General features: G+C 41.8%; 1 protein-coding gene across 1 annotated transcript; it reads left to right on the top strand.

Moving 5' to 3' along the window:
• The first annotated feature begins 2,517 nt into the window (after positions 1-2,517).
• On the top strand, positions 2,518-6,466 carry nhlh2 (nescient helix loop helix 2). The gene is made up of 2 exons (XM_038802038.1): positions 2,518-3,117; positions 4,951-6,466. Exon 2 carries the CDS (start codon positions 4,987-4,989, stop codon positions 5,344-5,346), a length of 360 nt encoding a protein of 119 aa, XP_038657966.1. The 5' UTR covers positions 2,518-3,117; positions 4,951-4,986; the 3' UTR covers positions 5,347-6,466.
• Positions 6,467-12,910: the final 6,444 nt, after the last annotated feature.

A 12,910-nucleotide genomic window follows, 5' to 3' on the forward strand; every position in this document is an offset into this window, starting at 1 on the left:
GTACACGTAACAATAAACAAATCCAATCCAATTCAATGGGGTGGCTCAATGGATAGTACTGCTGCCTCAATGTGCCAGGGGTCCAGGTTCAATTACGGCCTTGGGTGACTGTGTGGAGTTTGTACTTTCTCCCTGTGTGTACCTGTGTTTCCTCCGGGTGCTATGGTTTCCTCCCACAGTCCAAAGATATGCAGGTTAGGTGGGGTTACAGGGATGGGGTGAGGAAGTGGGCCTGGGTGCTCTTTCAGAGGGTTGGTGCAGACTCAATGGGCTGAATGGCTTCCTTCTGCGCTGTACGAATTTGATGGTTCTATATTAAGCATTACCTCCAACAGGTGTATGTTAGATCTCTTCAAATTAAATGTAACATATTTAATTAATGTACAAGAGTTATTTCTGGAAGTATATTAATGAACAGTTTAAATTAACGTTATGGAGTTTAGAAATAAATTATTGAGGTAGTGTCAGATATCGTAGTTCACATTTTAGAGAGTTAAAATCACACCAACTATCCTATATTTACCTGTTTAGCATGTTGCACAGGAAGAAAAATATTTTAATGGCTTCTACTTCTGAGGTAATTTCTTCATTTCATTTTTGAGGTGGAAATTTTAGCTTACCGGCAGCACGGTAGCATTGTAGATAGCACAATGGCTTCACAGCTCCAGGGTCCCAGGTTCGATTCCGGCTTGGGTCACTGTCTGTGCGGAGTCTGCACATCCTCCCCGTGTGTGCGTGGGTTTCCTCCGGGTGCTCCGGTTTCCTCCCACAGTCCAAAGGTGTGCAGGTTAGGTGGATTGGCCATGATAAATTGCCCTTAGTGTTGGGTGGGGTTACTGGGTTATTGGGATAGGGTGGAGTTGTTGAACTTGAGTAGGGTGCTCTTTCCAAGAGCAGGTACAGACTCGATGGGCCGAATGGCCTCCTTCTGCACTGTAAATTCTATGATATGTTTTATATTTTGTGTAACTTTCATTCACAGTAAAAGAAAAACTGATTTCAAAGGTAGCCAACTCTTCCATTGTTATTGGGAATGATGTTGTGACCTGATCAAGTAGTAAAGTTCTCGGACTATGACCGCGTCAGTGTAAACTAAGTATTGACTATGGTATTTTGTTGAATTAGGACTGCTCCCCATTATACTCAAATTGGTGACTGTTCATTTCATAATATAGTAATATATTCGGTATTAAAGCTAATGGATAGTGAATACGTGGAAAATATTGCAGGGAGAGTGGTATAACTAAAAGGGGAACGTAATATCCCACTTATATATAGAAATACACTGGATATATGGAAAGTGGATAAAGAATTAATATGGAATGTGTGTAAATAAACGGGAACGAGGGGATATAGGCGAATGGATAAATGCTAAATTACTAACAGCGTATGTGTTAAGAATGAGAATATAGATTGTAATAGGGGAAAGGATAAGAACTACGAAAAGATAGAAACTGCAGGCTGTCACTAACATGGATGCGAGAAAAGACACAAATAGTTATTAAATTAAACAAGTGGGTGGCTTACCGTGAGTTGGCACGATGGCATACTGCAGGTGACAGGAACGTTCACTGAGTGAGATTTTGAAATATTAATGAACTATATTCGGCTTGACTCTATTGTCAATGAATTGTATAGCTGTTTAGGGCCCACGTGGCTCTGACCCCAATGAGAATTATAAGCGTGCAAATATAAAATTTAATTTAAAAACAATATTTTTAGCACTGAAAGATGATTGTCAAAGAAATGTGGCATTGGACAGTGTAAGAATTAAGAATGTGTTCTCTTATTTTTGATTATAAGTTTCGTAATACATTCAAATGTCCATTGAACGGGGTCCCACCATAGATGGACGCAATTAAAGACAATTTGTACAATGGCTTATGTTGAAACTTCCATTGCATAACGCTTCTGTCATATGTTAAGAATTTGCGGACATTGGCACATTATATGACATAAATCTTTAATTACTTATTAGGAATTGTTGTGAGTTTAATAGCACCTGCTGTATATTTAAATTCCGCTTTAATTTATTAATTCCAATACGATCTTAATTTTGTTATTGCTAAAGTATTAAGATGCAGTATAATATTTAATATTACCCATGGGATGAGTGATACTGATATATGAGATGCGAGTTTGTATAACACCATATGTTATATACTATGGCCTCATTTAAATGTGTAATATCAGCAGAGTAACACCAAGTATTATATTTAAATCTGCGCTGGGTTATTGCGAATTTGTCTGTGTGGGTAGAATAACATCATGCATTATTGTTAGACTTCATTTGATTGAATAATACAACAGATGGGGTACGGATTTGTTTATCTGTAATAACATTGAACCGTATATTTAAATGTTCATTGGATTAAGAGATATTATTGATGTGATATGGTTTTATTATGCAGACATTTCTCAAAATATGGATTACATTCTAATCCCGATTGGTTTCTGCAATGCTGCGTCTGTGGTGTGTGATTTGTTTTATTTGACTATATTATGGCACTGTGGATTGTGGATTGTATTTCAGAAATGGATTGGCATCTGTGATATTGTATTTGTGATATGAATCTGTTGAATGTGCTTGCTATGTGAATATTCTCAGTTTGTGACAGATGTCGGATCCCATTAGATGACTCCTGGGGAGATTTCTCTCCAATCGGAGGCTCCATTAAAAGAGGATTTGGTTCCAGCCCGGCCCCCGAGCCTGGCCAAGCCCTTCTCTCATCTCCATCTCCACTAAGATCAGACAGGACCATCAGAGACAGAGAGAGAGAGGAACAACCCTTATCGCCGCGATCAGAGGCGGAGAGGACATTTTTTTTATATCAAACTCTTATCGCTGTGATCAGAGGCTCTCCAACGATATTGTATCAAACTCCTGCCACTGGGATCAGAGATTCAAAGGACATTTTTTTCATTAAATTCTTGTCGCTCGTATCAGAGATTTGAACCGACACAAAATGCCAGGATCTGCCGAGCTGATTTGTGGATAAAAAAAACCCAGATAAGATCTTCAGGGGGAAAAAAAATTCTAGTCGTTGGAATCTAGTTTTGTTTTTAAAGTCGATCTTGCTCCATTCCATTGGATCGTCACGTTTTCCTCCGTTGTTGGTAAGAATGTTTTCCCTGTAGAACAAAATAGAATATACTGATCTCTTGCCAGGAGGTAGCGAAATCAAATTATATCGGGAACGTTAAAATATCCTACACGAGAATAATTTCTGTTGCTGCCCGCTACCCGCTGGAAGGCGAAATGTAAACTTAATTACAAGGTGTGAAGAAATACAAAAGCCAACTTATTTAAACCATGCTTAACTTTACTAGTAATAATGCTGCTGTAGTCTGATTATCGATGTAGTTTAATTTGCAAGTATTTTTTGCTATTCTGGCGGGTCGCCTGCATGTCTATCCGTTCAATTTGTTTATTTTCCTACCTCCCTGCCTTAGCTCCAACTGTTCATAGTGTGTGTATTGGGAGGTGTGTTAGGAAAATGTTTCTATTCCACACTAATGTCTGCACTCTGCACACTTAGACTCTTTATTAATGTGTTGTGGTGGCCGGTGTAGGTTTTTGTGCATCTTGTGCTTTCTCACTACTGTAGTTTGTGTTCAAACACTTGTCCTGTTGGTTCTCCTGAAGCCTTCTCTTTTGTGTCTGGCTGTGTGGATATTTTAGTTTATATGTCAACCCCCTTATTCGAGAGCATTCAATGTATGACATATTTATATTCATGCATGTCTAACCATTCAGTTTTCGTGTAGTTTATGTGCAATGTGTGTGTGCGTGTGTTAATTTCAGTCGATTATCTGTTCCTCTCCCAGCCCAGTTTATTTCAGTCTCGGTGTGCACATTGTGTGTATGTGTGTGAGTGTATGTGTGTGTGTCTGGGTGTGAGGATGTCCCTGCAGTCTGCTTTTCCGGGTGACAGATGGTGCCTGAGTCTGTCTCTCCTTTCACCCCGGCTCGGTTCCAAATGAAATAATAATAAATTAATATTCTACACGGGCAAACATCGATTACTGCTGGTCACATATCAAGAATACAGCGAACAAAGCCTTTGTCTTAATCTCGTAGAAGGTTTTCTAATAAACTCATTTAATACCCATTACAAATACAACATCCTGCAGGCCTTGAGTAATAACCATACCGGCAGGAATCAATAGCCCTGGAAATATAAACAGCTGTAAACTAAGATTAGATTGATACAGCTTGAGATACGTAAAAGTAGCCAGATATAGCTGGATAGATAGATAGATCGAACGATGGAAATAGATAGATAGATAGATGGATGGATGGATAGATAGATAGATAGATCGAACGATGAAAATAGATAGATAGATAGATGGATGGATAGATAAATAGATAGATAGATAGATTGATAGATAGATAGAACATTTAAAAACAAAATATTATAGAATTAAGTGTTAAATTTAAAAAATCAGATTGTTAGATATAGTAAGTGAATACAAAATAAATATATAAAATAAAACAGCCTGCAATTAATAGATGATACGGATAACGCCTGAACTAGTATTACATACGGTAGAGTGTCGGTAGATAGAGTTATAGTCAGGTAGTAAGTTGATAAGCAATCTGATATTTTCTTATTAAATGCTCGGGGATTTAACGATATGTTTCTTTGGGCCACATAACATTTGCTTCAGTTTTAAAACGAACGCTAGAGTTCCTATATTAGACTACAAGGGTAACTTCACGTGTAGTGTTTTTCGTTTATTGTCTGGAGATATCTGGTTTGCTTTGTATATCAGTGTGTCTCAATTTTACTGGGTTGGTCGGAGCTGATTTCTCGACTTTGAATATTATTCTCTAGTTGCTTGGTTGCTGCTTTTGGATTTGTGTTCCCCGTGTGTGTTCGAGATATTTACTGTGATAAAATATCAAGCCCTTTTTTCCCCCCCTTTCCCTCCTCTCTGCATCTTCAGGTGTGTCCCGTTGCAATTCGGACCGTGTTCTCCAGGATGTTGAACTCCGATCAGACTGACCTAGACCTGAACCCCAGCTCCTCGGAAAGCGAGTCGGGGCTCTCCGATGCCCGGGGAGGGTGCGTGCGGGACAAGCCAGACGAGGCCGAAGGCAAGCGGGGTGTGCAGCAGACACTGAGCCGGGAAGAGAAGCGCCGCCGGCGGCGAGCCACTGCCAAGTACCGCACGGCTCACGCAACCCGGGAGCGCATCAGGGTGGAGGCCTTCAACGTGGCGTTCGCTGAACTTCGCAAACTGCTGCCAACTCTGCCCCCCGACAAAAAGCTTTCCAAAATCGAGATCCTCCGCCTGGCCATCTGTTACATTTCCTACCTGAACCATGTACTGGATGTCTAGGCAGTGAGAGGGGGAAAGACAGAAAGAGAGAGAGAGAGAGAGAGAGAAACAGTGGAGAGCAGAATGGGAAAAGTAAAGTTTGTGGATTTAAAACTGGAAATAAAAAAAAGAGTTGTTTGAGGAAGTTGTCAAGTGCCACCGTTTCCAAAACAAATGGAACTTTAAAATCTGTTTGTGACCTTAAAATGTGTTAGTGGGTGCGGTATATTTATATTTAATTTTATTTTTTATAAATGTGCGTATTGATAATTAGTATATTTCTATATTATTTTTATTTATTTTTTATATAAATGTGTCAGATGTTTTTTTTGTGCCACTCAGTCGAGTGTTTACACCTTGTGTTGGAGAGCTGTAAGCTGTTATTTCTGTCTTTCTTTCTCGTGGCGCTAGGTTGCTGGTTCGAGAGCAGTGATGTTTTTTGCCTCTTGTATTCGCACTTGTTTCTGAAGGTAGAGCTTTTCTGTTTGTCTGACCCCCCCCCCCCCCAACCCCTTCCCCCTCTCCCCCCCTCTCCCCCTCCCCCCCGGTACTTCAATATTTGCTGCAATGACTTTGTTGCTATTTCTAGGAGTCGAGCACTCGCACTTCACGCCTTGGTTTCATTCCAATGTTTTAAGGTCTGTGGCGGTTGCTGTTGTACAAAAATGTTTATTTTTTTGGTAGAATGTGTCGCAGTTTTGAACACTGGTAAACAAGAGGAGAAGGATGCCCCAGATTGCACAGCAGCTCCTTGGAGTTTTTGTCCCTCCCCCTCCTGCCCTCATGGATCCTTCAACACATTTAGGACAAAATCTGGGTGAATCAATCTCTCCTATCGAATTGAACCAAAAAACTGAATTTCTATTCATTGCCCCCTCCCCTCCCCCCATCCCCCGATCTCTGATTAGCACCCCTGAAGTGCGCGGATTTTGTATAAAAAAAACAAAAAGAAAACAAACAAAAAATATGGACATATCGAACTGACATCCAAAGAATCTCGTCTTTTTCAGGGTTTCTATATGTGTTTTTTGCCTAGTTCAGAATATTTTGTGGTTGAAACAACGAGCTGGTTTATATAAGGTAGTTTTCATATCTATTCCTGAATGGTGCCGTTTGGCAATAAAAAAAAATGAAAAGTGAAGTCTGTCTTTTTATTACCAAAATCAGCAAAATACACACCCTGCTTTTTCATTGAAAGTGAAATCGCTCTCAGCACAACGGATTACGACCGATTGGATACATTTCAAACTGACATTGGCAAAGGGGCTTCAAATAATTAAGTCCATCAGTCTAGCCTGGCTGTAACGGGAACTTTATAAACCCTGGCGATGTGCTGGGGAGTGGGGGACGACGTGTCAGCTTCTAGTTATTACTGTATGTGGGGGTGGGTGTGGGGAGTAATTTTTACAATTTCGTCATATTTCCCCAGGGACAAATGAGCGAGCCTGATTACAGTGCCACGGTGTACGAGAGATTGAGTTAGGAGATGTGCCTTCTCAGCTTTCCAACGTGGCGTTGTGTTGCCCTGCCTCTGTGAGGGCAATGCCTCAAAGATAACAGGCTTTGCAAAAATATATAATTGTTCATAACCATCCTCGCACGCTGTTGTTACGGGACCTGTCTTCATAACGACCTGCCGGTGAGCTTTTTCAAGAGGTACTTCGTAAATAGACCCAATGGCAATTTTGCAAGGACTAGGAAATGACTAGACAACTAGGACTAGGCAATAGAAGCCCTGTTTTCAAAATATTGAATGATTTTATGCCTTGTTTTAGGGGTTGCATCAGCGAAACGACAAAGAAGGCTATTGAGGTTTGCGTTATTCGGATTATTAAGCTTTTTGAACACCATGCATTGATCTACCTACCCACTGCAGTCTCGCCCCTTATCAAGTTTATAGCGGGAAATGTTGGGCCTTTGCAGGAACAGTCAGAATATTGATTTAAAAGGCGTAGCAAAAGTATTGCGGAGCTTAAAAGTAGAAAAGATCTTTCAGCCGGCCAAGCCCATTTCTTCTCCAGGCCACTCAAAAATCCTTTTCCCAATAACCCAATCGCATCCACTCAGTCAATTTGTTAGCAACATGGGAGACTTGCGGAGTGGAGGAAGTCCTGGACCATCACTCCACACAGCATTTGACCATGTGTGATAACGATTATCTGTTTTTAGCAACGTCTGCTGCAGGATAAATAGTGAGAATGGCACTGGGAAGAACTCGCATCTTCTTATTCAAATAGTGTCAAAAGTAGTTCATGTACACATCTGCCAGGATATTAAGACCTCTGGTTTCACATCTCACAGGAATGTCGCCACATCCACCAGTGCCGAGGTCCCTTATTGGGATAGCAGCCCAGAATATAGGCTTGGATCTACGGAGAGGGATTTGAATCTACAAGGGCAAGAGTGCTACCCACTGACTAGGTGAAAAGTCCCGAATCTTTGGAAGCAATGGAACACAATTTGTTTTTTTAAATTTACGTTCATTTCAAGTTAGGTTTCCATTTGTTTGATCATAAGGAACATCATCAATTGATCCACAAATAAAATAGAAATACGTTTTAATATGAGAAAGGTTCTAGCATCTCGGTAGTGAGCATAATTCTGCTTTCATATTGAAAACTGCTGCATCAATTTATAAACATAAAACAATTTATATCCATTTAAGCAACTTGCTATTTGATTACACTATTGCTGAATAAATAAATGCCAGTTATCATGCATTATTAGGTTATGTGTTACCAGCAGATAGTGGCTTAGTGTCAGTGACCACCCATAATGTTTTTGAAGGAAATTAGTTCATATCCAGCCATTCTTTTAAGTTTTCCATTAGGTGTGCTAGAATCATAGAACCATAGAACCTACAGTGCAGAAGGAGGCCATTCGGCCCATCAAGTCTGCACCGGCCCTTACAAAGAGCACCCTACTCAAGCCCATGTATCTACCCTATCCCCGTAACCCAGTAACCACCACTTACCCTTTTTGGACACTAAGGGCAATTTAGCATGGCCAATCCACCTAACCTGCACATCTTTGGACTGTGGGAGGAATACAAAGCACCCGGAGGAAACCCACGCAGACACGGGGAGAACGTGCAGACTCCACACAGACAGTGACCCAGCCAGGAATCGAACCTGGGACCCTGGAGCTGTGACGCAGCTGTGTTAATCACTATGCTACCGTGCTGCCCCTATGCTACCGTGCTGCCCCTATTCATAGAAGTAGAGCACTTACCTACTTTAACATTTTCCAATCTTTTTGATTTTGTTTTTATCATCTCACTTTCCACACCATTTCTACATGTCCATCTCCTCTATGGAATTCAATCAGGGCCTGGTCCCTTCAGCCACTGATCTGCATTTCGGAGTTCACAGGTGGCAGTTTTCTGAACAGCTCCCTGCCTGATCTGAGATGTTGCTTACCTCTGCTCAATATCCTACTGCCCACTGGGGTAGCTTGAGGGACTAATTTTGTCATGTTGCCACTGACCTGACCCGCAGATAATCCAATAATCAATCCCTCTTCCTCCTGTTGTTGTTGAGATTTCAGCCACACCTCTCCATCATTGCTTTCTTCAGGCCTTCACTGATGCTGCTGCAGCCAACTTCACGGCCACTCCGCCCTCATCCCCATTTGTCAATGTTTATCCCATGCCCCCCCCCCCCCCCCCCCCCCCCCAAATGTATTTTCCTGAGGCTGAGTTTTTGATAGTCAGATGGACTGGAGTGAATGGGGCAACGACAGAGAAAGCATGTCTCGGCGACTCCAAGCCGGTGTGTCCCAAGGGTCTTGGCAGCTTGACCACCACGATCGTGTTCACCATTTCAACTGACCTTAAACCAGATTGCCGCCTGGGCCTTGGAACTTTGCAGATTCAACAATAACAACAATTTGCATTGATATATCATCCTTAATGTAGTAAAATGTTACCTCCTGCCACGTATGTCGATTAGATTGGCACTGGAGCCGGGAAACCAAGTGTCAGTACTACCAACTTGTCAGAGAACCAGATGAAAGCGCTAAAGTGGCCAGAGTGAATTTAAAGCCGCAATTACCTCGGACCACTTTCTTCCAAGGCCACACAAATATGTTCTTATGGAAGCTAAATAAATAGGAGCAGAAGTGGATTGTTCAGCCCTCAAACCTGCTCTGGCATTTAATAAAATTATGGCTGACCGATCACAAAACTAGTTTCCTGCCCACTCCCATATCCCTTGATTCTCTGAGAGATTGAATATATATAAAAAAAGACTTGCATTTATACAGCACTTTAATATCTTATTCTCAAAGCGCTTCTCAGCCAATTAAGTAATTTTCAACAGCAGTAATTTGAGAACCGGTGTGGCCAAGTCACACAAAGCAAACTCCCGAAAATAGCAATGGGATAATAATCAGACCATTTGGTTTTGAGATGTTGATTGAGGGAATAATGTTGGCCAGGACACAGGCATAACATTTCTGCTCTCCTTCAAAATCATGCCATGGGATCTTTTACACTCACCCAAACAGGCAAGTACGGCCTCAATTTAACATTACATCTGAAAGACTACACCTCTAACAGTGGTGTACTCCCTCAGTAATCGACTGGATTGTCAGCCTTGATTTCTAGATTCAAGTCCTGGAGTGGGACTTGAACCCATAACCTAAGAATCAGAGGCAAATGTACCATCAATTAAACCATGGCTGATAACCTCTCATCCCAGGAATCAATCTAGTGAACATTTAGTGGACCGACTCTAAGGCCAGTATAGAAATAGCTATACTGTATAGCAAAACTACACATATTATTCCAGGTGTGTTTTGCCAAAACCCTATACAATTGTAATAAGGTTCCTGTACTCCAAAGACCAATTAGCAATTTTTCTTCCTAATTACTCGTCTGCTTGCTAACTTTCTGTGCAACCCAAGTTCCTTTAAACATCAACATTTAAAAGTTTAATGCTTTTTAAAATGTTTTTCTTTCTTATTGCTTAACATAAAACCTCACACTTTCCCACATTATACTCCATCTGCCACCTTGTTGCCCACTGATTTATCCTATAATTTGTCCTTGCAAGGTGTTTGTCTGCTCCTCATAGATTGCATTGCCAAGTCGCCCTGAATTCAACATTTAAAAGTTTCACGTCTTTTAAAAATATTCTGCTTTTCTATTCTTAGTACTTTGAACTTCCTCACATTATACTCATCCGTCACGTTGTTGACCATTCACCTAACCTTTGTATCATCAGAAACTTAAATACATTAGTCTCAGTCTCTGTGTAAGTCATTATTATGACTGTAAATAGCTGGGACCAAAATACAGATCCTTGGGGCATTTCACTAGCTGAAACCAACTTAAAAATGCCTTGTTTATTCCTACTCTCTGCTTCCCTTCTCTCTCTGGTAACCAGATAGGGGCGGCACGCTGGAACAGTGGGTAGCACTACTGCCTCACAGCACCAGGGACCTAGGTTCAGTTCCGTCCTTGGGTGGCTGTCTGTGTGGAGTTTGCATTTTTTCCCTGTGTCTGCGTGAGTTTCCTCCAGGCGCTTTGGTTTCCTCCCACAGTCCACAAATGTGTGAGTTAGGTGGATTAGCCATGTTAAATTGTCCCTTAATGTCCAGGGATGTGCAAGTTAAGTCATGTGGTTACAGAGATAGGGTGGCCAGACATAGGTAGAGTGCTCCTTCGAAAGGTTGGTGCAGACTCGATGGGCTAAATGGCCTCCTTCTGCAATGTAGGGATTCTATGAACCAATCCTCAATCTAAGCTAATATATTGCTCCCATGACCACAAGCCCTTAGAATCTGTATTAACCTTTTGTGTATTAGCCTTTTGGAAATCCAAATATACTGCATCTAGTTTAGTTACTCCCCTTTATCTACCCCACCAATTAGATTCTTAAAAAACACCAATAGTTTTCGAGACTCTGCCACCGGATGCAACTAGATGCAGCAATGCCCCATTACCCATCTGCCCAGTCCTCAAGGACCCTTTACAGCCACTTCCAGTTCATCTGTATCCTGGGCCATCTCTCTGTACCAAGATCCAAACCTCGACTTCACACTGCTGTGAGGCGATGGACCACCACTCCCACAATTCCCATACTCTCTGGTCCATCAACTGTGCCTCCATACCCCAGGACCCCTCAATGCTCCTCCAACTGAGAAATCCTCATTCAAGTTTTCTTATAATTGGAGGTTCTCAAACCTTGCTATGATCTCCTTGAATTCTGGATTTTCTAGACATTATTGGCAAATACTGAGTGCATAGGCCCAGCTCTCTAGCATCCTAGGACCTTCTCTGCCATTAGAATTGAGCCTCCTCGGTTTTGATGTGAGTCAGGTGTGGCTCAGTGCTAGCACTCTTGCTTCTGAGCGAGAAGGTTTCCAGTTCTAATTCCACTCTATGACAATTCTGAATGGCATCTTTCAGATAATAAACAGAGGTGCTGTCAGCTCTCTCAGTTGGATGTAAAAGATCGCATGGCACTATTCTAATAGTGCTGTGGTACCCTGCTGCACACAATGCAAAAATTGGCTACAGTATTTCCTACATTGTAACACTGACTACACATCAAAAGTGCTTTGTTAGCTGGAAAGTGCTTTTGGATTTCCCGAGGTCACAGAATTTTATATCTGAGTACAAATCTTTGTGCTGCAAATTTAAACGCTTTCAACCAATGCCAGGACTGGCAGCACGGTGGCGCAGTGGTTAGGTGCGATCCCGGCTCTGGATCACTGTCCGTGTAGAGTTTGCACATTCTCCCCGTGTTTGCGTGGGTTTCGTCCCCAGAACCCAAAGATGTGCAGGGTAGGTGGATTGGCCCTTAATTAGGAAAAAATGAATTGGGTACTCCAAATTAAAAAGAAGTGAAAAAAAATACAATGGCAAGAACATCTCCAAGTTTTGTCACAGCGCAGAAATCCTCAATTCTGCCAAACCATAGATTCCTCATCTCAGGGATTCCCAGTTCTAATATTACTGTGCTAATTTTACCATGACAAATTCAAAGGTGTCTCTGCACAGGACACTCCACTGCTCTCCAGATCTCAGTGCTGATGTGATGCCTCCCTTAAATCTCCGAACATCTTCTCAACCGTCACCCCGCTCAGCTTTGACTTTCAAAAAGGTGAGATTTCAAAAAATGGCCCAAAACAATGACAGCCTGGAAATTTGACTCAACGGAAAATGAGCACACAGTCCTTAGAGTGTGTGCAATACCCCCCCCCCCCCCTCCCCCTCCCCACTGTTTCACACTGGAGTTCAAGGACACCATGAAATCTGTGCAAACAGCTCAGTACCATGGTTCAGGAGGTGCAACCAGCACTAACTAGCCTAGCTATTGCTGGCAACGTTGGAAAAATATCAATGACCACTTCAGAGATATTCTGGTGCAAGAATGCTAATTCTCACATCAATTATTTTCTCCTCACCACTGCATCACCTGCAACCTCACTACTCATATACTCTGCTCCCGGACTTCCTTTCACTATCCCAAAATTAATGCACCATATTTCACACCACTACCTTTTGCTCATACTGTACAGATAACTACTATGATCACCATTATGACCCTCTCTTCTCCACACATCGTCATCCACTCAG

This window comes from Scyliorhinus canicula, chromosome 7 (assembly GCF_902713615.1).
Source record: "Scyliorhinus canicula chromosome 7, sScyCan1.1, whole genome shotgun sequence".
NCBI lineage: Eukaryota > Metazoa > Chordata > Chondrichthyes > Carcharhiniformes > Scyliorhinidae > Scyliorhinus > Scyliorhinus canicula.